This window comes from Priapulus caudatus, unplaced genomic scaffold (genome assembly GCF_000485595.1).
Source record: "Priapulus caudatus unplaced genomic scaffold, Priapulus_caudatus-5.0.1 Scaffold1068, whole genome shotgun sequence".
Lineage (NCBI taxonomy): Eukaryota > Metazoa > Priapulida > Priapulimorpha > Priapulimorphida > Priapulidae > Priapulus > Priapulus caudatus.
Genome location: NW_014578129.1, coordinates 6,270 through 32,900, shown reverse-complemented (window position 1 = coordinate 32,900; position 26,631 = coordinate 6,270). Strand labels below are relative to the sequence as shown.

General features: G+C 44.2%; 1 protein-coding gene across 1 annotated transcript; it reads right to left on the bottom strand.

Annotated features, from left to right (window-relative positions):
• Positions 1-246: 246 nt before the first annotated feature.
• Positions 247-23,700, bottom strand: LOC106815220 (plexin domain-containing protein 2-like). Its single transcript, XM_014819647.1, has 14 exons — positions 23,610-23,700; positions 9,596-9,682; positions 9,148-9,281; positions 8,678-8,806; positions 8,196-8,265; positions 7,885-8,007; positions 6,701-6,822; positions 6,174-6,267; positions 5,637-5,732; positions 5,131-5,291; positions 3,770-3,851; positions 3,368-3,472; positions 2,925-3,064; positions 247-2,795 (listed from the first exon to the last, which is right to left on the bottom strand). The coding sequence occupies exons 1-14, from the start codon at positions 23,698-23,700 to the stop codon at positions 2,724-2,726; spliced, it is 1,506 nt and encodes a 501-aa protein (XP_014675133.1). The 3' UTR covers positions 247-2,723.
• Between the last annotated feature and the right edge of the window lie 2,931 nt (positions 23,701-26,631).

Sequence of the window (26,631 nt, the reverse complement as noted above, 5' to 3'; positions counted from 1 at the left end):
ACGTTTCGCGATACATCATAAAGTAACGCTCATAGGGTCTATGTCCCCCAGGGTACTGCCGGAACGTACCCTGGTCACTATTTGATATGGTTAGGGTTAGGATTAGGGTTAGGGTTAGGGTTAGGGTTTGGGTTCGGGTTAGGGTTAGGGAGTAGGCGTAGGCGACTCCCTAGACTCGTTAGTGGAGTAGGCGAGGTACGGTTCGGCATATAATATAGTACCAAGGTACGTTCCGGTATACCGGACCGTACCCATGGTACGTTCCGGCAGTACCCCGGGGGACATAGACCCTCTCAGCTAAAGTAACAGCTAGCCTATATTTCGCGCGCGAGCACAGAGATTCGTAGCCTCGCGTTGCAGCTCGACGTCACATACGGTTCGTACACGAGCGTGAAATGCGCACGCGTGTATACATTCGTACATGTCCATGTACAACCTCCGCCGACAACAACAATTAAGCAACGGGCACAGTGACGAACATTTTCAATGTCAGTACACGTACACGCAACGTAACGCGCGACATCGCGTATCTTTTTATATATATATAGTTCTAACGCTTTTCATACGGGACGAAAACGTAGAAGATGATTTCTATTTAAAAACTACATAATACGCGCACAGGGAAACAGCGTCGTCTGCCGGTAACCATGGAAACAAACACAGGAGTCATGCTGCCTTCTAGCGGTCTTCATCGTGCAGGGGTTGGTATATTATCATGAACAGGAAACAAATATGAACTAATGCATACATACTATCACTATCATGAACATAATTATACATAGTAGCAGGAGTGATTAAAAGCAGATCTTTGGTTTTTTTCGCTCCCGATAGTAATATATACATATATAATATCGGTTCACGCATGTTCCAGCAACCAGCACATGCTATGTTCACAGTGGGTTCCGCTGACTGCCTGTGCAAAATTGTAAAATTGTACTTGCATTACATCAAGAGTAGATAATAGAGACTCTATTATCTACTCTTAATTTCATCCCACAGTTTACACCCTACCGCACGTAACAGGGTGCAAATAATTATACTATACCGAAATTCCACATTTCCAAAAAAGACGTGCACACGCACGTCTACGCATATCGTAATACGATGCCTAACTTCGCACCTTTGTGTGATACATGTATACAGATATGCTTGCATCACTTTCAGTAGTTCCAAGAAAGGGTAATACATGAGGCACTATTATTATAGTCGTATAGTACTTGTTGTCTAAAGACGCTAGTCTCGCAGCATGGCTGGGCGACATTTTGGGTAGATACGATGACGTAAGCCAGCGGGGTAGCTCGCTCAGTCAGGGTTTGCACGATCATATCTACAGCTTGAGATAGGTATGAGGTGCGTATAATGTATTTGCATCATACAACAGGCATTCGAGAGACAGCTAGAAGGGGGCGGGGGAGTAGGATGTGCACGAGTTCACTAACAGATTTGATTCGCGCCCCCACACTAGTATATAACTGTTCGGCAATACTGCACGCTGGTCATTCCCAGACTCTCCGTGCGTGCGCGAGTGCCCGACTACTCACAACGTGTGTAGATGGGGTCGACAACACACACACACTACGTATTCACAAGTTTTACAAGCAGCCTTGTAATTTACCATCGTAATATTTTACACCCCGCTCTTTGCAATGTAAAACTGACGTCGCGCCGCACTCAAACACCGACTGACCGTTAGATCACGCGCCAAGGCTCTCTGCGTGCGTACACACAGCAGCAAGATCCCACTCATTATCTGGTCAGAAACTCACATCGGCTGACGTATCACACGACTTCAAACACTCGAGGTAAAAAAGCCGTGAAAAAAATATAAACTATCGTATCACAGCAATCGTTTGATATATATTCGTCCAGGCCGGCACCGTTGCAAAGGCGACCATGATAAGAACAAATTTACAAACCTAACGACATAGTATCCCTACACCTTATCTCGGAGACAGTGACTGTGTCCACTCATTATATCACCGGAAGTGAAGTACCCTTCTAGCCTACAGCTGAGCAGAGTGAGACCCACGGCAATGCCGACGCTATTACAATTATCGAAATCAAATCACATTCCAAATCTTTACCCCATTTTGTCCTTTGCCCCACGTGTCCACAGCTACACGCACACCACCTATCCATTAGTCACTCACCTCACTGATATATCACCACAGATTTCGTGGAATAAATGCTATAGTATAGATCTATATTGCGTAGTGAAAACATCGCACAGATACAAAAGTATAAGGCGTAATGATCAGCGTAAACGTACTCCTAACACGCACCACGTGTAATGTATCGAGAATGACGAGAGCGAGTGATTCCGCACGCGAACCACATCTTAATCACGCACGCGTCGGACGCCGGGACGCCAATGTGAAATCTAATATCAGCAGATGTTACAGTGAAGTGCGCTTTGTCTTAGTCAGGACCGCACGGCAGAGTGCAGATCACACGGCATCTTTCTACACGTGTTGTTGTCTCACCCCCCAAAGTAACAATCTGCAAACTTTTGCCCTCGATGTTCGTAGGGATTATTACAGCGTGTCCCTCCTCTCTTCCGCTCCACTGAAATGCGCGAAGCTCGTACCAGCCACGTGAGATTCTAGCAAATGTCGTCGACGCAAAGCGATAAGGCGTGTGTACATGTCCGGCTCCAGCGTCGTGAGAAAAGACTCCGTAACAAAAATGGTTCATTGTTGTCATCAATACGGATGACCGCGCCGCTACATGTGCAGCGCCACCTGGTAGCGAGTGTTCTCGCGTCCGCCTCGGCTACGCCAGTTGCTTGGACGGTACTGGAGCAAAAGCAAGAGTAGGTTACGCGAGTCAGCGAGCTCTCGCGGTTTTCAATACAAGTTCTTGCATGGGTTATTGTTTCACGTTGAGTAAAACCGCATTAGCGCTATCGTAATTGTTATAACTACCTTGATGAGTAGTTGGCCCGACAGGCTAGTAGGATGAGAATAGGCATAGTAGATCCATCCTGCTAACACTACGACGAGGAGGAACACAGCAATGATGGCGGCTATGCCGGCGGGACCAATACCGATGCCTGCAGACTTGGCTGGAAAAATGCAAAATCATGCAGCCTGAGGTAACCTGTAGCCTCCATTCTTGCAGAAACTATCAGTGAACGTGACAACTCCACATTCCAACGTCTTTTACCTTAGCTCATTGGAAGTAAATCAATGAAGCTGTCACTCCCAACGCACCAGTTCTGCAATGCACTGGGAGTTACAGCTTCACGGATTCGGCACGCGCGGCATATGGTTTATGTCCATGTAAAATGTGTCTGTGCACGTCGCATTTCAGCTCAAAAGACAGCGCTTTCTAGCGTGGCACACAGAATACTCGCGAGTTTACTTACACATTATGGATGGACCGGATGAATGGTGTCCAGACTGGCCACCAGAATTGGACGTCTTTGTCGTGACAACCCCTCCTGGTTGCGTTGTTGCTTGTGGTGTTCCAGCTGCGAATAGTTTTCAGGGAATGTTAGACCAGAGTACGTAGCTGCCTCAGGAGATACTGTAAGCCAGAATACCTCAAATCTAAGCAGCAGAGCTCAGGCATCTTCCAAGTAAACATAATTGCTCACAAATTTGATTGATATATCTCATTAAAAAAATCTGAACAAAAATTTGATGGAATATTTCAATTTAAAACTGAAAACCCATGACAATTGGTGTGGCAATAAGTCACATAGAATTTTTTCTGAAACACGCAAACAAAACACCATTCAGCCTGAGCAGCATGAAGTGAATCCCACCTTCGGCAGCCGTTGGCGCTACAGATGACACCTCCTGCGTTACGTTGCCGAATTCGGCACACGCGTCCGGGTCTGTTATCGACTGCAAGCAGAAACGGGATGTGTGAAAGCTCGGAGCTCTCCGCGACTCACGGACACGTTTCAAAAGAACACGCTGAGAAGCTGCGGCAAACTAAGACAAGGTCTAATGTGCTTTCCAAGCTGAATCAAAAGCTGAAACGTTCCATAAATCCCAGACCCCTCCCCAAATTCCCAGCTGTTATAATTTTGACAATGCCAACACAGTCATGCTGTGTTTTCACAGCTTCATGTATTCATCTCAAAATCGATCGAGTTTATCTGTGTATAGGGGCCGCTAACGACATGGATAATTAACTCCAATTAGCAATGAATTAGGGCTGAGCCTCAGGGAGGACCTCAGAAGAACACTGCGAGGCAAAGCAAATCGTAGTCGGACGTTTCGGACTAAGCATCCGGGAATCAGGAGTAACACCCGAGATTGCCTGACCGAGGGAATAAGGTCCCCAACAGGGTGATATATATCAGGGTTCTCCAAGAGCACTTATAGCCTGGCGGCCCGCCAGGCTATCGTCGAGCCCCGCCATCCTAAAATGCACCCGCCACTCTAAATATAATAGCCGCCATGCTAAATATCATAGCCCCCGGACCACCCTAGCACGGAAACCGCCTTCGGCGATTTGCAACTAGGACCGTAAAGGCAGCACCCGCCATGCTATAATGAAAAAGCTTGGAGAACCCAGTATATATGGGCATATTGTATAGATAAATCAGCCTTTTATCCCGATTGTAGTTATCAGTTACTGCGACTAGTGTGTAACGCTACAGATGAAAAGGGACTCCAAATTTTTGTCATAGATTGTGCCGTGGCGAGTTACCGATTCTCCCCGAGGTTAAGCTTCCCCTGCCTCCATCCCTCAATGGATGACGTTTGAGATGCGGGGTTAGCCGAAGTGGGACTTACAGCTTCAAACATGAAGTCAGGTGATCCTAGCCAAAAAAAGCGGGGGCCATAGTGTCTTCAAACTTGGAGTCAGGTGACTATGAGGAGGCCCGGGTTGGGTCTGAGGGGGTTAGAGACGCGTGACGGGGTCGGAGGGGGTTAGAGACGCGTGACGGGGTCGGAGGGGGTTAGAGACGCGTGACGGGGTCGGAGGGGGTTAGAGACGCGTGACGGAGTCGGAGGGGTTAGAGACGCGTGACGGGGTCGGAGGGGGTTAGAGACGCGTGACGGAGTCGGAGGGGGTTAGAGACGCGTGACGGAGTCGGAGGGGGTTAGAGACGCGTGACGGAGTCGGAGGGGGTTAGAGACGCGTGACGGGGTCGGAGGGGGTTATGCTCACTGTTGTCTGACAGTCGGCCATGATCCACTCTTGGCGCCTGCGATCGACACCACTGGAGCATCGTTGTAGCTTGGGGCACCAGCGACAGTTGAAGACATCAGCATCACGATTTGCCTCCGACTCCAGGCATTCTTCGCAGCCTTCGCTGTACATGATGCACGCTAAAAGTATGCACAACCATATTTCAGGTTTTTTGGGAGGGCGAGGCAAGTACTGTCTTCAGTTTTCTGACAAATCTTTGGGCACCACTACAAGTTAAAGGGTCACCAAGGCAAATGAGTCCTTCAAAGAAGAGTTAATGAAACCACCAGGCACCCACTGTCAGAAACAAAATTAGTCTTAACATTAAGCTTAACATTAATATTTTCTCATTGACAGAAACGTGGTAAAGTTACGCGATTCACATATGTAGTGTAGAGATGCCCGGTTTACCAGAAAAGGTAAATCTCAAGATAAATATTAATACTAATTTTGTTTCCAACAACGGCCTTTAACAAGTTACTTACTCGGTTGGTGCTTGAGGTAGATGGATTTGCGGGTGGCCACGTAAGTAAAGTTTAATTTCACTGTGTGGTAATGATAGAAGGTCCTCTGTCTATAGTCTGAAAATGACAGCGAGTTATGATTTTATATGCGGCGTTTCATGGACGTCACGTACAAACTGAACACTGCATCACAAAAAAACGGTAATTTAAAGTCACCGTAGTAACACCACAAAGTGCTGTGATGCTGCATTGTGGAAAAGGAAGACCACGGTAACCGCGACTCCAATACTCCACTGTGAGACGATAGCTATGCTGTAACTGTGGTAACGCTAGGACGCGCTGCAGCAGACGAGACGTTCACGGTAACCAGGGTGATGCTAAGACACGCTGAGGCAGACGGAAATTCCATGCTAACCAGGGAGCCACAGCGTGTCGTAGCATTGCCGCAGTTACCGTGTAGGTTCCGTTCTCAAGGAGTAGCATTGGAGTAACCACGACGACGCTATGACGCGCTGCGGCGGACGGGAGATCTGTGGTAACCATGACGATCACACTCACGGTTGAAGTGCTCGCTGATGAACATGTAAGCATCGGAGACGCCCAGCTTAACGGGATGCAACACCGTGCTCAAGTTCGATATCGGTATGGGCACCTACGAGACAAGCAAAGAAACATTAAGCTCATTAGCAAGCCACGTACAGCGATGGATAACGACAGATGCCAGCGGCATGTAAACTCGGACACGGAAAGTATTCGTCTTCGAGAGAGCACCTCTGTATGACTGCCATCATGATTCATACACTACGAAAAATCAGACATCCCAGGAAAACTCTCGCTGTTGAATGCTACACGTTCTCGGTTAATATAGTTACTAAGCAGGGACTATTTTTCTTCTCTATATATAGATAGCGCAGTGCAATCAGATATACGTGGTCGATTATATCACTTACAACCGCATTGAAAATTAATTTCACAAAAATTATTTTAAACTATGGCACCAAACTATGAGCTAGTCGAATCTAGATAGGGTAAAGCAGCAAACGCACGCCCTGTAGAGATTGCACTCTAATCTACACACATCACACCTGCTCGTAGTTGAAAGTTATATCGCCATTCTCTAACAGTATCACTTGGAATGTGTAGTTGCCGACCGTCTGCTGGTCATGCAGGAGCACATTCTTCCACTCCACGATGAAGCTACCGTCCTCTGCAACGAAATGTTCACATCACACTCAGATGAGTAGTGTACATTATTGCAAATTAAAGAAATATATTACAAACCAAATTATTCAGTATGGGAGAGAGGGATGGATGGGCAAGGAAGGAAACAGAAACAGAGAGTGAGAGAGAGAATGGGAAGGATGGATTGAGAGAGGGCGGGAGGGATAGGGAGAAATGGAGGTAGAGAGGGACAGAGGCAAAGAGAGAGAGAGAGAGAGAGCGAGAGATAGAGAAAGAGAGAGAGAGAGAGAGAGCGAGAAAGCGAGAGAGAAAGAGAGAGAGAGAGAGAGAGGGAGAATAAAAAAGTGAGAAACAGCACTATATATATATATATATATATATAGATAGATATATATATATATACAGGGCTCGAATTAACCGACGGCACCGACGGCAATTGCCGTCGGTGCCCCTATCAATCGCCGTACTGCCCCTGAAAATCCAACCCGACCGACGGCAGTCACCTGCCTTGCCCTTTTGTGTAATTGCCGTCGGTGCCCTTTAATCTACTGCCCTAGTTTTGTTTTTAGTCGAATCAACATAACACGTGCGCGTGCGTGCTGTAGTTGCAATGATGAGCTAAAAACCGATAGTCGCAGGAGGGAATAATAACGGCATCGGATAATTATTTGCTCCTGATAGCGGGCATGTAAAATTTCTTGTTACTGCACTTCCATTAGCAGAGGTGGGTACAGGGGTCAGTATTACGGTGTAAGCTTACATGGGGGTATATTGTTTTGCACATTAAAATCAAGATGATGTTGATGTACTAATTTGTTATGAGTTTTCCTTTATTTTACAAAAGTGCCTTGGTGCCCTTCTCAAATTTTGAGAGTTTGCCTTGGTGCCTTTCTATTTTAGAGAAAATTCAAGGCGATTTCTCACATGCCCTAAAAAAATTGCCTTGCCCTTCTCGTCGCTTAATTCGAGCCCTGTATATATATATATATACAATAACAAAAATAGGAAAAAACCCAAGTATCATTCAAATATATAATAATAGTGTTCAGTAAATAGCTAAACATGGCACTTGTTCACAGTTACACACCGGTATCAAAATAGCGGATCACCGAGTCATTGTGGAGGCTGGGGTTAAAATTGCCCATCAACGGTGCAATATATTGAGTAGACGTCATCCACTGATGAATGAAGTTGCCAGTGTAGATAAAACCTGCAAAGACAACAGCATCACAGACATGAGTGTGCGACATGGCGAACCTTATTTATCTGTCTATTACCATTCATCTGATACTGTTCCCACGAATTACAGCCACATTCTAACCAGAATTACAAATTAGTTGAAAGAAGGTGGTGCCATCGTATCATGCTAGCTTCGTATACGCCAGCCCCTCCACTCACCTCCGGTGGCGATCGTGATGTTTCTTATCATGTGGCCATAGAAGGGAAAGTCAAATTTCAGCTCCACTGTCTGCAATAGAATGTCAAGTAGTCATGGTAACCTTCCCTACACGTGTTCACAGCACACTGACTGTCAGGTAAGCAAGGGAAATTTCTGGACGAGCCAGAATCACTCTCAGGTGAGTCTGGAGACATGAAACATTTTCTAAATATCCCTCCTGCAATAATATATTTCCTCTACAATTCTAAGACCTCCCTAGCAGCTCGAAAATCATATTTCCATGCTCCCTTGGATGGATCCTCATGTCTGAAATCCCACGCATCAAGACTTGAATGATTCAAAACTGGAATTCTATACTTCAGTGGAGGTGTTCGTGTGTTTGAATTCCACCTCACACGTCACGATCTTTGTCGGCAGTCCCAAAAAATTAGAATTGAGCAAAAGGATCTAGCATTGTCTGGCACGCGCATGTCATACGCACCGCAGCCAGCTTGTGGCTGGAGGACAGCACGTAGCTGATTTCTGTAGCATTCTCCGCATCTAGATCCACCCAGTTGTCCTCGAATCCATCCTCGTTAAGGTAGCTGACGACGTAGTAGTCATGGTCGACCTGTGAAAATACAAACACGCATGAACAGCCTCGCTCGCACAGTACGTTACCCGAAACACTTTCTCCAGCCATCTGTTAGAGCTCTAACAGCAAGGAGGGCAGATGGTCTCCAGTTCGATTCTTGTATGAAAATCTGATCGATATACTGATCGTTATTCGGGTCGTAACACGGAACACAATTCACAGTATTCTATCACAATGTTAAATTATTAAATATACGACGATCCTTCCTCTGTTCCTAATGCTACGATTCTCCGCGATCGCATCCAAAAATGGCGCTGCCACTGAAAATTTCCCTCAATTTCCCTGGCATGCATTCACTGAGAGTCGATCTCACTCACCTCTAGCACAGTGTTATTGGTGGAGTTGTTTATGGGCGCCTCTTGCGCAAGTCTGTTAAGCTCTTCATTGTCGGTGGCAGACGCACGATTGACTGGGCCGACTGCTGAGACTTGCCGCTTTGTGCGCCGCAGAACTGTATAACATTGAACATATCAGACACACTGCTGTTGAGAATGTTATATGAGTTTATCGCTGCAAATCCTGTTGTGCAAAAACACCCAGAAATTGGATATTTCTCTGGAAATATGGACCATCGACTGCCCGGTACATCAAGATGGTGCCTTATACCCATATTTTTATGCTTGCATATATAATCACTGTATACCAATATTCACACTATTACATTACACAGAACTAACGAACAGCACAGATCATTTTCAAATCACACTGCCCATATTATCTCAGAGTCTATGCGGAGACCACGGATGTATTCATTCGCTCACTCACCCTCGTTGGTTTCGTGCTCTGCTGCGAGCACCTGCACTGGTAACAGCCAGCTATCTGTGTGGGAACCATCACAGTGATATATTGGACCTGCAACAAATAAAGCAATCAATACACTATATACGAACAAATTATCATGCAGACAGTCTTGGCAATATCATGCAAACTCGCTCCTTTAGGTTGAAGAACGGAAGGTCACATGAAAAGATTACAAAAGTTACTATTACTAGGTTATGTGTACCAAATAAAACCCTACACATAAAAACCTCTAGGCAGAGTTTGATATCATGTAAATGCTATAACTATGACAAACCAATACTTGGTAATTAGATCTAGCATCAGAATTAAACATAGACATGTATTTCATAAAAACTAAGCTGTCATTCTATTTTAATCAGTTGATGTGTTAATTTATACACATGTGCAGTACTTAGATATATAATGCTGTGTGGAAATTAAAATTTTATGTACTAAATGAATAAATATGTCTTATTGTGTCAATATTTGTGTATTTACATCCTCATTTATACACGTAAACATGCCTAATGCTATATATATGACCCCGTATATATTACCTTAAATGTTCAAAGTACTTTTTCTACAACCAAACATATATATGTGCAATCACAAATCCCACTGTATGACTCACTAAATATATTAGTATACTCAGTACGCGAGAATAAGGTTACACTGCCAGGATATACATCCTGTTTCTGATTGGCCACATGTGCTACTTCTGCACACTGTATATGTAGATATGTAATTTACACCTAGCATATCTACACCGATTAGCTATGGGTAGTTCCTTAAAGATATATACAACCTAACCTGCACTAACTAACATTACCATTATTGATCACTCAGTAAACTACATTTACATTTATTAAAGCAGGAACTTATGAATTAGATTGAAATTTTTATGGATCGATATTCATCTGAGAACTGATTATATAATGGTTATGTGGTACTAGTATTATCTTTCTCCAGAATGTCCATTCACACTCAGGGTCAGAAAAAAACTTTTGCCAGAGAGCAAGTACTTGTCCCAGAGACAAAAGTGGGCAGCAAATTAACTCAGCCAGGAAGAATCTTTGGTGCTTTTACTATGGTTTATTAGGAATATCTTGGCTGCAAGTATTTATTGCTGAAGTTGAGAGCAGTTAGCAAACTGGCCCTTATAGGCAGCAAAATTCCTGCTTGTTGCCCGTAACTTCGAACCCTGCACACTGTGTATGTACCGAAAAAGTATAGCTCTGACGAAGGTGGTAGCTTAATCGGAGTTAGGCGAGTAATCTCACACAAAGATATCTCGACTAGAGTTAGCAATTAACGATGGGTGCATGCTAACTCACATCATTGTCATGATTTTTGAATTACATGTTTTCAAATTTCTGTCAGTCTGATCTACCATACACAGAAGCCTAGTCAACAGTGCAAAACAATCAGTTGTTCATCCATGTGTTCCTACTGTTATATCAGTATAGTTCTGCATCTCACCTTCTGTTTATTATTGCCTGGAACCAGTTTTATTTTGTTGATTTATTAACAAAACATTTTTGAGAGAAATGGTGCAATGCTTAAAAGGAGAAAATATGTAGAACACTACAAGCACTTCATCCGTTTCAATAATAAAAGCATGGCAAATAAACTCAAAATGTATTTACTGGCAGACTTAATGCACTATCTATCATCCAACAATTCAACTTAAATGCCATTTAAATGCTCCCTGCATGCCAACACAAAATCCCAATCCTTTCATGTCACTGTCCACAAAGTCACCCAAGGATGCCCTAAATTCACCCAAGGTTGCCCTAAATCCACCCAAGGGTGCCCTAAATCCACCCAAGGATGCCCTAAATCCACTCAAGGATGCCCTAAATCCACCCAAGGTTGCCCATAAATCGCACCAAAGGATGCCCTAACAGCCACAAAAGGATCCTGATACCTCAGGTAGACTCCCAGTGTCAGTGTAGGGTAATCACACAGTTTTATAGGCTGACATAGAAATTACCTAGAACATAAGCAACGTACGTACTGCTGTTTTATTTTCTAAAAAATCCTTATCAGCTCTATTAGACTATTTGGCTAACATATTAATTGTTCATGTAATGTCATTCTTGCACAAATCATTACGTACTAAAGCAGTATTGGGATTTGTCCTATTGCTTGGAAGCAGAGAATACTTGAATCCAAAATGCAATTAATGGACCGCACGACTCGTGCATAAACACACGTACAGTCGCTCCAGTTTAAACAGCTGCAGAGGTTTTTACCAGTACTTAGTTAACTAGATTTTCTCTGGACTAAATTAAAGCTGTACCCATAGTCCCATTAATTCGAACAATGACCATCGGGCGAAGCACAGATTAAGGAGGTTGGTTCCATGTACCATGTGCTCTGTCATGTGATTAAAAAGCAAGCAAGCGTTGTCTGAGTTGGACGCCAACGTGGTTTTCCACTCTGCTCGCATCGTTCTGTGATTCATACAAAGTGGCTAGCAACCAGCGAGACTGTTTGTCTATACTTATAATTAATATGAATTGAAATTGTGTTGATATATATCAATTTTTCACACACACATCATTCAATAATGATTATTATATATATATAGAGAAGCAGGATAGGTGAGAAATGTGGTGGCTTGTTCTTAGAGTATACGATGGCCGTGTGCGATGTTACTTCCATGCTACACATCCTTCTGCTTGGTTAGCCTATAGAGTATATGGTGAAATGTAAGATATGGGATACAACGACACACCGCAAATATGACGTAATGAACCAGCATGCCAACATCTGTCACTGATTCGCAACAGACTTTACACATATCATACGGTAATTACCTTAAGATTTGATGATACTTGTACATACTAGTACTGATAGAAAACAAATACGTGATAGGCAGCACTTGCACGCAAAAGCGTTGCTGTCGGCTGCCATGTGTTGTCTAATGTCACCGTGTATTACAAATTTTGTGACGTTGCGATCTCATCGAATGGAGGATGGACGCAGAGAGCAGTTTATGATTTCGGATTTAAATAGTTCCTTGCTGTTTCGGCGAATGGCTATGGCTGCATGTATGCAATACGCCGCTGTATTATAGTTGAGCTGTTTATTATATACGAGTGAGCTGTTATATAAATTTACACATTATCAATGTTATAACTACAGCCATCGGGCGCGTGACTGCGCGAGACACGATAAGACAATATATACGTTGCCTAACTCTTATGCATTCTGCTGAGACTCGGCGCTCTCACTCGAGTGTGCTAATTCTCACGCATTACAGAACACAAACAGTAAAAAATCAAGTATAAAATACTCTAAAGCATTTCAATTCGCCGAACGAAATTGAATTGACGATATAATATAAATAGAGTTATGAACTAGATCTGACTTTGACCACTGTCAACCCAACCACAATTATAAGCAGAAATAAAGGGTCCGAAGAGTAGAGTTGCATATAAATACAACTCCAAAGCAGGTATAATAAGTGATGTGTTGTTTGAGCCATCCATATTATATAACATGTAGCCTAAATCCATTAAAAGTAGAACTACATTAAACAATGCACCAGAATGCACAATTTAAGCTGAAAATGCACAAGCTCCCTGGTGTACGTGGGAGGGTGCCCGCCTCCCACGCCCGTCCTCCCGCTCGGTCGCTCCGCTCTCTCAAGATTTTTACTAATATATTCATTTAATAATAGTTAGAACTGACATGGTATTTTAAAGAGAATAATTCATTTCAATATTATTTAATCAGATAGAATAACATATAATAACTAACAGACCACTGAAAATAGGAAACAATATCAGAGTTGACGAAACTGACAAATTTATTTGTTGTGTGTATATTAGTGTGCGCTGTGTGTGTGCGTGTGTGCCTGCGTACGTGCGTGCGTGCGTGCGTGCCCGTCGTGCGTCCGTGGTGTGGCGTACGTGGGCGGGCCTTGCGTGAAAAAATAAAAATGCGGTGGCAAGATCCGAGATAGCCGTGGCGCGTGGGTAGTCATGGTGTGATGGGTGCAGTGGTTAGGAGTTAATAGGTGATAGATAAAGGGAAAGAGGTGAGGATGTCGTGATGTTTAAGAGCCACGTTAACTGTTTTAGCTCATGCGGCAATAATCTGCACCAGAGGAGTTGTAAATTTTTGATTAAAATGCATTTAGTATTGGCCAAGAAGGTATCTCAGCAGAGGTTTCTGTAATAAATTCTTATTCGTATAGACTGTGTTTATGTGTTTATATTAGGAGAGCGCCCTAGCCACTAAGGCGCAAAACTACTGACTTCATCACCGGCCCGCCCTTACCCCTATGTCACCTTGTCTTCAGGCTCAGGCTTCTTAAAAAAAAGGCTGTCTTCTCTGGCCACGTTCTCCTCAGTCGCCCACCCCTCTCTTAAACACCGAATACAACAGACATAAGATATTACAAAACACAAATCCAAAAATATATAAAATTAAGGCGTACGCGGCACGTTAAGAGAAGGGAGCTGCGCTTTCTAGAACAAATACTTTTACATAATCTACATGATTATAACAATAAAGCACAGAGAGAATATAAAATAGATTTCTATGATATATATCTCAGTAGACATGACTTATGAAATTAGGAGGGTATCTATTAGATGATAAGGCTAAGGGGCTTACGTCTACAAAATATGGCTACAATTACTGTTTTAGGCCGCATGCGAAATATCTCATGACAAGAACAGTTATATTTTGTGCTGAAAATGCGTTTAATATGGTCAGGAGATATCTCAGCATAGGTTTCTGTAATTAATTATTATGCAGTAACTCTGTGTGTATAAATGAGGAAAGCGCCCTAGCCAGTAGGGCGCGAAAACTACTACTTATCCCCCCCTGCCCTTCCCCTTTGCCTTCTTTATTGCGCACGCTCAGGCCTGCTTTCTCTCCCATCGCCACTCAGCTGTCTCTGCCACCTTTGCTTTAGTCGCCACCCTCCTCGCGCAGCAAGGCTATATACGGTACATTTAATTTAGGCGTACTGCACGTCTCGAAAGACGGTGCTCGCGGCATGCGCAATATCTCCCATAGAAGATAAAATACTTTGCTAAAATTATTTAATATATAAATGATAAGGGTTATCCCAGCATAGATTTCCATGATAATTTCCAGTCAGTAAGACTTCACTCGTGATATACGAAGCAGAGCCTTGATGTTAGGGTTTCCGGCTGCATAAACAGTCAGTCCCAGCAATCTGGCTACATTACTGTTTAGTCGCATGCGCAATAATCTCACTAGATTAGTTATATTTTGTGCTGAAATTCATGCATTTAATATGGTCAGGGCGTATCTCAGCAGAGGTTTCTGTGATAAATTCTTATCAAGTAGACTTGAAAGACCTAGTAGGGTGAACTCTCACTACTCATCCCCGCCGGCACTTCCTCTTGTCTTCACGCTCAGCCTCCTTCTCGTTCCAACCTTCTCTCGGCTGTCTTTCTCTGCCAACCTTTCTCTCAGTCGCCACCCCTCTCTCTTCCGCAATAAAAAAAATATATCACGTACTTTTAATGTAGGCCCGTCATGCACGTCCTGAAACAGTGGTCGCGCAATGCGGCAATATCTCCCGAGAAAAAGAATATTTTTGCCTAAATTATGAATTTAAAATAAAGAGGTGGTTCTCCCAGCAATAGATTTCTATGATAATAAATTCCATCAGTAGACAATGACTTAATGAAATAGGAAGCAAATCTTGCATGAAGGTCCCGGGTGCATATACCAGTCAGTAATCAATTCTGGCTAACATTACTGTTTCGCCATGCGCAATATCTCACAGAACAGTTATATTTTGTGCTGAAATGGCGTTTAATATGGTCAGGAGATACTCAGCATAGAATTTATAATTAAATTATATTAGAGAACCAATGTGTATGATAAAATAGAGGAAAGCGCCCACCTAGCAGTAGGGCGCACCAACACTAACTTTATCCCGCCCGCCCTTCCCCTTCCTTCTTTATCGCACGCTGCAGCCTCTTTCTTCTCCCTCGCCACTCAGGGCTGTCTCCCCTTGCCACTTTCTTTAGTCGCCCCACACCCTCTCTCCCCGCAGCAAGCTATATTACGTACATTTATTTAGCCCGACTGCACGGTCTGAAAACGGTGCTCGCGCATGCGCAATACTCCCGCAAGAAAGAAAAATACTTTGCTAAACTTATTAATATAAAAATGAATGAAGGGTTATCAAAGAAGATTATATAAATATATTAAACCAAAAAAAAAATATATATAATAAGGAGTAGGATTTAAGGGAGAGATTGCATGTAGGTTTCCGCTGCATAAACCAGTCAGTACACAATTGGCTACATTACTTGTTTTAGCGCATGCGCAATATCTCACAAGTAGTTTTATATTTTGTGGCTGAAAATGCAATTTAATATAGTCAGGGCGTATCTCAAGCACAGTTTCTGTGATAATATTCTTATCAGTAGACTTGTGTGTATAATTAGAGAGAGCGCTAGCCAGTAGGGTGACAAACTACTACTTCATCCCCAAAAGAAGAGAGAACAAAATATAATATATTTAAATAAATCAACATTATATATATAATTATTTTTTATTATATAATTCAATATGAGAGAGAATCAATTATCTGAAACATAATAACCTCAGTCGCCCACACCCCTCTCTTCCTGCATAAAGTTATATATTACGTACTTTTATTTAGGCCGTACTGCACGTCTGAAAACGGTGGTCGCGCATGCGCAATATTTCCAACTCAACCCACACCAGAGAGAATCAATATTGGCACAAAATATATTGCAATCAATACAAATGGCAGAGAGGAGGAGTTCTATAGACATTGATATTATTTATATAGATACAATATCAGATAGCACCATATACTATATGATGGAAAAGACAGAATCCTCGGAGCACTCTACCAGACTAACGCGAAATCAAGCACAACTATACCAGTCAGTACAAAATCTGGCTACGTTACGCCTTTAGCCCATGCGCAATATTCAATATAAGCTTTATTTTAGGCCGTGACTGCACGTCTGAGACGGTGGTCGCGCATGCGCAATATCTTCGCAGAGAAGAAAGAATATTTTGCCAAAATTATGAATTTAAAATGACCAAGAGGGGTTCTACCAGCATAGCTTTCTAATGATAGTATTTCATCAGTAGATATGACTTATGAAATAGAAGGTCAGATCTTGCATGTGAGGTCCCGGGTGCATATACCAGTCAGTACACATCTGGCTACGTTAGTGTTTAGCCAAATGCGCATATCTCAAACAAGAGCATTTATATTTGTGCTGAAAATACGTTTAATATGGTCAAAGGAGATATCTCAGCATAGGTTTCTGTAATTAATATTATCAAAGTAGATCCTGTGTGTATAATTAGGAAAGCGCCGCTAGCCAGTAGGGCGGCAAACTATATACCTTCATCACACGCCGGCTATTCCCCTTGCCTCCCTATCGCACGCTCAGCTGCCTTCTTTATAAATCCCTCCGATGTATCATGCCATTTTTTTTTTAATGAAATAAAACAAAACCACGAGGCTACATCTACGTAATTGAGGCAGATTTTTTCATCCAATACTCACACCAAAACCCACGAAATAGACACGTCTGTTCTAAACTGTCCTTAACTTTCTATCCGTACAGGGAGTTACGCATATCAATATGTAGAGATATATATATCACTTAGCAATAGGGCCTGTATTAATTACAAATATTTGGAGTTAATATAGAACTCGTTGTCTGTAAACATAGACGAACGTAGCATGCCGCGCGCACCACACAGGACACACACACACACACACACACCACACACACACACACTCACACACACACACACACACATGCCGCAACACCACGCACGCACACACACACGACAATCACACTACACAGCACACACACACACACAACACACACACGCACGCACGCACACGTCACACACACACACACACACAACACACACACAACACAACACACACCACCAGCAGCGGCACACTCCTCAACACACACACACACACACAGTCGAGAAAAAACAGGAAAGCACCACCACACACAGACACACAACACGAGCGCACGCCACAACTCACACACAGACACACACAAACACACCACCCCCGAAACACACACACGCACGCACACTCTCACACACTACACCACACACACACACACACAACATGCACAACACACACACACACCATCACCACGCGCGCGCGCGCGCAGCACACACGCTTAAACAGCAGCGCCCTCTCCCGTTCTATCTCGTCGTAGGTGTCGTCGCCGACCGTCGTCCCCGCTCTCCGCCGTCGCCGGACGCGTCGTCCCCTGCTTTCCGCCGCGCCGACCGTTGCGTCCCCGCTCTCCGCCGGTCGCGACGCGTCGTCCCCGCTCTCCGTCGTCGCGACCGCCGTCCCGCTCTCGCGCCGCCGCCCGACCCGTCCGCCTCTCCGCCGTCGCCGAGCGTCGTCCCCGCTCTCGCGCCGCACGACCACAGACACGTCGCTCCACACACGAACTCTCCCGTCGTCGCCGGACCGTCGTCCGCCGCTCTCCGCCGCGCCGACCGTCGTCGAAAAAAAAAGCCGCGCCGCCGAACGTCGTCCCCGCTCCGCCCGCCGGAGAAACCGCGCCTCTCAAAACCCCGCCGCGGTCGCCATCGAGCACACACATAGGACGCAATAGGTTGAGGCGGTGGGACCACGCGCGATGCGCAACCTCACGGCGCGTGCTCGCAGCACCTGCCGCGCGTGGGACACGTACGGCTGGCGCGGATCGCTTTGGCTTCACACAGATTCAGCGGGATGCACCTCGGCTTCTTTTTACCGTGTGCGTATGTGTGGTGAAAGGCAAGCGATTACGGCGAAAAGCGGATTCATGGCTGAGTGTCGCACACAGCCGCGCTTATATCACGCCAATGATTTTTAACGTATGGGCGTGTGTGCGTGTGAGAAGAGAGAGAAACAGGCGGGTAGGTGACTTAGCTAGAGACACTTCGTGTGAAATTGTCCTGTCGTTGTCGTAAGAAGACTGAGAGCTGCAGGGCTGCCCGTACGATGATGTGACGTCACAATCACGGCTTGGGGATTCGTTGTTGCGTTACCCGCCGGTCAAGGTTGATCTGATTATCTTATATATATAAATTGTCGTTACATATCTCTCTCACGTCTCTCTTCTCCCCCTAATACTAATATATACATATAAATATATATAATATATATATATTTGGTTTGTGTGTGTGTGTGTGTGTGTGTATGTGTGTGTTGTGTGTGGTGTGTGGTGTGTGGTGTGTTTTTGTGTGTGTGCGTGCGTGTGTGTGTTGTGCGTGCGTGTGTGTGTGTGTGTGTGTGGTGTGTGTGTGTGTGTGAAGAAGTGTGTGTGTGTTGGTGTGTTTGTTGTTTGTGTGTGTATGTGAGTGACGTGCGTGCGGGTGGTGTGTGTGTTTGTTTGTGTGTGCGTGTGTGGTGTGCGTGGTGTGTTGTTTAAAATAGTGTGTGTGTGTGTGTGTGTGTGTGTGTGTGTGTGTGTGGTGTGTGGGTTGATGTGTTGTTTGGTTTGTGTGTGTATGTAAGTGAGCGTGCGTGCGCGCGCGCGGCGCGTGTGTGTGTGTGTGTGGTTTTGTGTGTGTGTTGTGTGTGTGTTGTGTGTGTGTGTGTGTGTGGTGTTGTGTCCGTCCTTCTCTTCTTCTCCTCATTTCCCCTCCTCTTTCTTAATTCTTTCTTTCTCGCTCCTTCATTACATCAAAAACACTTCATCGACGCAAACAACCCGAGAACAGGCTTCTCCGCTTTGCTTCCTCTCTCCTCCGCAGTCCCTCCAGTCTCCTCCTTCTTTGTTTTCTCTCTCCGCAGTTGGCTCGGCGGCTGAACGCGTCCCTGATGAGATGCCCTATCCCTATCAGCTGATGAGTAATATCACGGGTCCGTACAACTCTCTGCGGACGCCCGTACGTCCCGAACGGCAAGCGTGATTACCTGTCACCGATTGACCTACGACACTCAACCAACTGCTCAGACCGTGGTGAGTATAATTACAACATGTTCTGCTTGCAATGCTATGACAAATACGACATACGCGTATATGCCTCCATGACACTATTTGTCATAGGAAGATTTTTCTTATGGCAAATTATTGACTTGATTCAACTTCGTGTCATCGATTTACAGCTTGTAAATTCACTGCTTGCGTTCATAATAGCGCTGCCTAAACTCCTATGATGCGCACAACACACAGTGACAACAATAATTGTCCATAAGGAAGGAAGCTCCTAGTGAGCAAATAGTGTCATAGGAGAGCGTATGTCGTACTTTGTCCCATAGATGCTAGCAGAGCAGTCTGGTATATATGGAGATTCCCGCAAGACGTGGAGGGTGGAGACAGTGGCGGGAGAGGGAAAAGGGAAAGGGGGTGGGGAGGGAGAGAGAGAGAGAGAGAGAGAAGAAAAGAGAGAGAATGCGAGAGAGAGAGAGAGAGAAGAGAGAAGCGAAGAGAGAGAGAGAGAGAGAGAGAGAGAGAGAGAGAGGATGAGAGAGAGAGAAAAGAGAGAGAGAAGAAGAGAGAGAGAGGAGAGAAGAGAGAGAGAGAGAGAGCACAACTCCCTATCACAAGCGTAGGAACCCACGCGTGATTACTGTCATGCACCAGTTGACCTACACTCTCAACCACTGCTCGATGTAGTGAGTATTATGCCATCAGGAGTGAAATAATAGATATTTATCTATTATTATTCACATCCTGATACTAGTATATATGTGCGCGGTGCAGAGATACGTGGAGGCGGGGAAAGGTTGGAAGATGGGGAAGAGGAAAAAGGGGAGGGGAGGAATAGACGTGGTTAGGGGGCACTTAGATGAACTTATTAGACTCTCGCCTCTCTCCTCTCCCCTCTCTGTTTCTCGCCTCTCTATTACTCTCACTACCACGTCTCTCAACCTCTCTCGCTCTCCTCGCGCTCTCCTCGCTTTTCTTCTCTCTCTCTCCCTCCTCTCTCTCTCTCTCCTTGCTCTTCCTTTCTCATGAACCTCGCTTACTTCCCATTTATCCTCTCTCGAGCCTATCCTCACTCGTCGTCTTATCGCAGACTCTCCTTCAACACTCCTCAACTCTCTGCGCCCCCACTCTTATCTATCCTATGTCACACAACGTTGCTCTTCCCGCTAGCCTCAGCGCACAACTGTTATCACACGGTACGTTTGCCGATGCGTGGCATGCTATTATTTATCTCACGCGTGTTGCCGACAGTGGTGTGCGTTGTGTGTGTGTGTGTGTGTGTGTGTGTGTGTGTGTGTTGTGTGGTGTGTGTGTGTTGTGTGTGTGTAAAATGTGTGAGTGTGTCTCGGATCCCGCTCTCCTGTAGCTAATTACATATGTCCTGTCGTCGTGGTGGTATACGTTATAATCACGCGCTATCAACGCCAAACTAAACCATTTCCCATCATATTTACTCAATCATGTCAACACATAATCGTGTTTTGCGTGAGCTCTTATTTGGATGTCCGTAGCGTGCGAATAGATCCGGCTTAATTGCTATGCGATGCTGATGATGGATGATGATGATGAGATGATGATGACTGAGATGAATGATGATGATGATGATGATGGTGAATGCATGATGATGATTATTATTATGATTATGATGGAGATGATGATGATGTTGATGATGAATATGATAACGATAGCGTGTGGTACGGTGCGACATCGCTTCTCTACCTCTCCCATTTACGTTTTAATGGCGACCGCGCGGTAAACGGTGACGTCACCCAGTCGATGACGTAATCGCTTTACGCGTTTTGTGTTTCAGAACGAGGCTCAACAGTCGCTGACCACTTCCTGCTGGATGAGAATGGTATGATGATGATGACGATAATGATGACGACGACGACGACGATGAAGATGACGACGACGACGACGACGATGATGATGACGATGTGTGATGCTAGTTAATCACTAGTTCAAATGATTAATTAGAAGTTATGTGTAACAATTACTCGTTGAATTATAGTTTCGTGTATCAGTGAGTTTACTAGTGTAAGATAAGGTCATTCGGATTTTGTGGGCTAGCGTGTATCTCTATAACGTCTATAACCATGTCAGACTCCAGAAAATAATAATAATATATATATATATATAATTTGTAATTTCTGGAGTCTGATGCTGAGTTATATATATATATATATATATATATATATATATATATATACATATATATATATAGTATTATTATATTATATATTACTGCGTAACATGCGCTGAAGGCAGTCACTGAAGTCGCCATTAAGGCCTATAATATTTATTAAGGAATTGAGTGCAAATCGCACTGACTTACACCGTGAGTGTCATAAACTCGCTATCATGAGCGCTCGTACACTACACGTGAGTATTTTGACGCATGCGTCATTTTACTTGAGTAAAATTACTCACGCGTGCGCCGGGATTTTTAGCACCTGTATGTCTGGGTGCGACACGCAATCACGTTATACCTGCACGCGGCAGCGTTAGCCGAATCGTGCACCGGGGAGAAATACTCATTTTTCACACATGTGTACACATGTATTGTATACATGTGAACCCTAACCCTAACCCTAACCCTAACCCTAACTCTAACCCTAACCCTAAACAAAAAAATATTTTAAAAAAAAAAAAAAAAAAACGAAACGAATCGTTCTGACTTGATACGATTCGGAACCGTTCGGCTATTTTCGGAAAAATTAGTATTTCTTTCTGGTGCAATAATTGCGTTAGCCTGGCAAGCCTTCTACATTACCAGCTGTTTACCTGAGCGTGAATTTTACTCATAATATCTATGTTTTCACGAGCCCGAGACACGCGTGCTGTGTACCGTAGCTGTGTCAATGGGCGCGTTTCATAGAGAGAGGTATCGGAGGCAACGTATGGAAGTGTTGGGTGTGTGTGTGTGTGTGTGTGTGTGTGTGTGTGTGTGTGTGTGTGTGTGTTCCACCCAAGGGTGCCCTAAATCCACCCAAGGATGCCCTAAATCCACTCAAGGATGCCCTAAATCCACCCAAGGTTGCCCTAAATCCACCCAAGGATGCCCTAAATCCACCCAAGGATGCCCTAACACCCACAAAAGGATCCTGATACCCTCAGGAGACTCCCAGTGTCAGTGTAGGGGTAATCACACAGTTATAGAGCTGACATAGAAATTACCTAGAACATCAGAGCAACGTACGTACTGCCTGTTTATTTTCTAAAAATCCTTATCAGCTCTATTAGACTATTTGGCTAACGAATTAATTGTTCATGTAATGTCATTCTTGCACAAATCATACGTACTTAAACAGTATTGGGATTTGTCCTATTGCTTGGAAGCAGAGAATACTTGAATCCAAAATGCAATTAATGGACCGCCACGACTCGTGCATAAACACACGTACAGTCGCTCCAGTTTAAACAGCTGCAGAGGTTTTTACCAGTACTTAGTTAACTAGATTTCTCTGGACAAATTAAGCTGTACCCAAGTTCAACATTAATTCGAACAAGTGACCATTCGGCGAAGCACAGATAAGGAGGTTGGTTCCATGTACATGTGCTCTGTCAGTGTGAATTAAAACAAGCAAGCGTTGTCTGAAGTTGACGCTCACGGTTTTCCACCTGCTCCATCGTTCTGTGAGTTCATACAAAGTGGCTAGGGCACAGCGAGACTGTTGTCTATAATTATAATTTAATATGACATTGACATTGACAATACCAAGTTTACGCATTTTTATCAAATTTTTTACTCTACAAATACAATGAAAGCAGTTTTATTTCTGCAAAAAATGCGGCATAGGTGGAATGTAAAGGTGCTATAGTTTCTTAGGTAGGCTGTGTGCAAGATGTTACTTACACACTAGGCCCTACCCTCAAATTCAATGACTTGTCACTTGACTCACTTGAGTCAATCAATGCACGTCGCAAAGTGACTACAGACTACTGACTACCCAGTACCACACCCAAATATGACGTATGAACCAGCAATGCCAACATCTGTCAACTGATCGCAACAGACTTTAACACAATATCATTACGGTAATTACCAAGATTTGATGATACTTGTACAACTAGTACTGATAGAAAACAAATCGTGAAGAGCACACTTGCACGCAAAACGTTGCTGTCGGCTGCCATGTTTGTCTATGTCACGTGGTATACAAATTTTGTGACGTTGCGATCTCATGCGAGTGGAGGATGGACGGCAGAGAGCACCACACTGCTGTTTCCCAAGGAGTTATATTTAGCTCCTTGCTGTTTCCGAATGGCTATGGCTGCATGTATGCAATACCCGCTGTTATTATAGTTGAGCTGTTATTATATACGATGTGAGCTGTTATATACAATTTACACATACAATGTTATAACGTACAGCCATCGGGCCGAGACTGGCCGAGAGCACATAAGACAAGTATATACGTGCCAACTCTTATGCATTCTGCGTGAGACTCGCGCTCTCACTCCGAGTGTGCTAATTCTCACGCATACAGAAACAAACAGATAAAAAATCAAGTATACTCTAAAGCATTTCAATTCGCCGAACGAATTGAATTGAACAGATTGAATTTTGAACAGATTGAATTTGACTGTCACCTTATAAGCAGAATAAAGGGCCGAACAGTAGAGGTCATATAAATACAATTCCAAGCAGGATATAATAGTGATGTGTTGTTTTGAGCCATCCATATTATATACATGTACCAAATCCATCTAAAAGTAGAACTACATTAACAATGCACCAGAATGCACAATTTCAAGCTGAAAATGCACAAGCTCCCTCAGTGGTGTACGTGGGAGGGGTGCCCCCTCCCACGCCCTCCTCCCGCTCGGTCGCTCCGCTCTCTCACACTCGCATTTCAATCTCACTTATAACTCTCAACTCTAACTCAATGTTGGCAGCCCTCGCTGGCACTGTTTGTATTACATTGTTTACATAGAATGATAAAATCCATATCTCAGAGCCTGCATGGCCACTGTCTGACGAAACTGACAAATTTATTTGTTTGTGTGTATATAGTGTGCGCGTGTGTGTGCGTGTGTGCCTGCGTACGTGCGTGCGTGCGTGCGTGCGTGCGTGCGTCCGTGTGTGTGCGTACGTGCGGGCTTGCGTGCGTGCGTGCGTGCGTGCGTGCGGCGCGTGTGTGTGCGCGCGTGTGCGTGCGTGTGCGCGCGTGTGCGTGCGTGCGTATGAGCGTGCGTGCGTTCAAGCGCGTGTGTGTGTGTATTATCAATACGGCCACGTTACTGTTTTAGCTCATGCGCAATATCTCACCAGAGGAGTTAAATTTTGTGATTAAAATGCATTTAGTATGGCCAGAAGGTATCTCAGCAGAGGTTTCTGTAATAAATTCTTATTCGTATAGACCTGTGTTTATAATTAGGAGAGCGCCCTAGCCACTAAGGCGCAAAACTACTACTTCATCACCGCCCGCCCTTCCCCTTGTCACCCTTGTCTTCACGCTCAGCCTTCTTCTTCTTCCACCCTCCCTCGGCTGTCTTCTCTGCCACCTTCTCTCAGTCGCCCACCCCTCTCTTCCGCATAAAGCTATATATTACGTACCTTTATTTAGGCCGTACCGCACGTCTGAAACAGTGGTCGCGCATGCGCAATATCTCCCGAGAAAAAGAATATTTTGCCTAAATTATGAATTTAAAATAAAGAGGGGTTCTCCCAGCATAGATTTCTATGATAATATTCCATCAGTAGACATGACTTATGAAATAGGAAGCAGATCTTGCATGTAAGGTCCCGGGTGCATATACCAGTCAGTACACAATCTGGCTACATTACTGTTTTAGCCCATGCGCAATATCTCAACAGAACAGTTATATTTTGTGCTGAAAATGCGTTTAATATGGTCAGGAGATATCTCAGCATAGGTTTCTGTAATTAATTATTATCAGTAGACCTGTGTGTATAATGAGGAAAGCGCCCTAGCCAGTAGGGCGCAAAACTACTACTTTATCCCCGCCCGCCCTTCCCCTTGCCTTCTTTATCGCACGCTCAGCCTCTTTCTTCTCCCATCGCCCCTCAGCTGTCTTCCCTGCCACCTTTCTTTAGTCCCCCACCCCTCTCTCCCGCAGCAAGCTATATTACGTACATTTATTTAGGCCGTACTGCACGTCTGAAACGGTGCTCGCGCATGCGCAATATCTCCCAAGAAGAAAAATACTTTGCTAAAATTATTAATATAAAATGAATGAAGGGTTATCCCAGCATAGATTTCCATGATAATATTCCATCAGTAGACTTCACTCGTGATATACGAAGCAGACCTTGCATGTAGGGTTTCCGCTGCATAAACCAGTCAGTACACAATCTGGCTACATTACTGTTTTAGCGCATGCGCAATATCTCACTAGATTAGTTATATTTTGTGCTGAAAATGCATTTAATATGGTCAGGGCGTATCTCAGCACAGGTTTCTGTGATAAATTCTTATCAGTAGACTTGTGTGTATAATTAGGAGAGCGCCCTAGCCAGTAGGGTGCAAAACTACTACTTCATCCCCGCCGCACTTCCTCTTGTCTTCACGCTCAGCCTCCTTCTTCTTCCACCTTCTCTCGGCTGTCTTCTCTGCCACCTTCTCTCAGTCGCCCACCCCTCTCTTCCGCATAAAGCTATATATTACGTACTTTTATTTAGGCCGTACTGCACGTCTGAAACGGTGGTCGCGCATGCGCAATATCTCCCGAGAAGAAGAATATTTTGCCTAAATTATGAATTTAAAATGAAGAGGGGTTCTTCCAGCATAGATTTCTATGATAATATTCCATCAGTAGACATGACTTATGAAATAGGAAGCAGATCTGGCATGTGAGGTCCTGGGTGCATATACCAGTCAGTACAAAATCTGGCTACGTTACGCCTTTAGCCCATGCGCAATATCAATATAAGCTTTTATTTAGGCCGTACTGCACGTCTGAGACGGTGGTCGCGCATGCGCAATATCTCCAGAGAAGAAGAATATTTTGCCAAAATTATGAATTTAAAATGAAGAGGGGTTCTCCCAGCATAGCTTTCTATGATAGTATTTCATCAGTAGATATGACTTATGAAATAGGAAG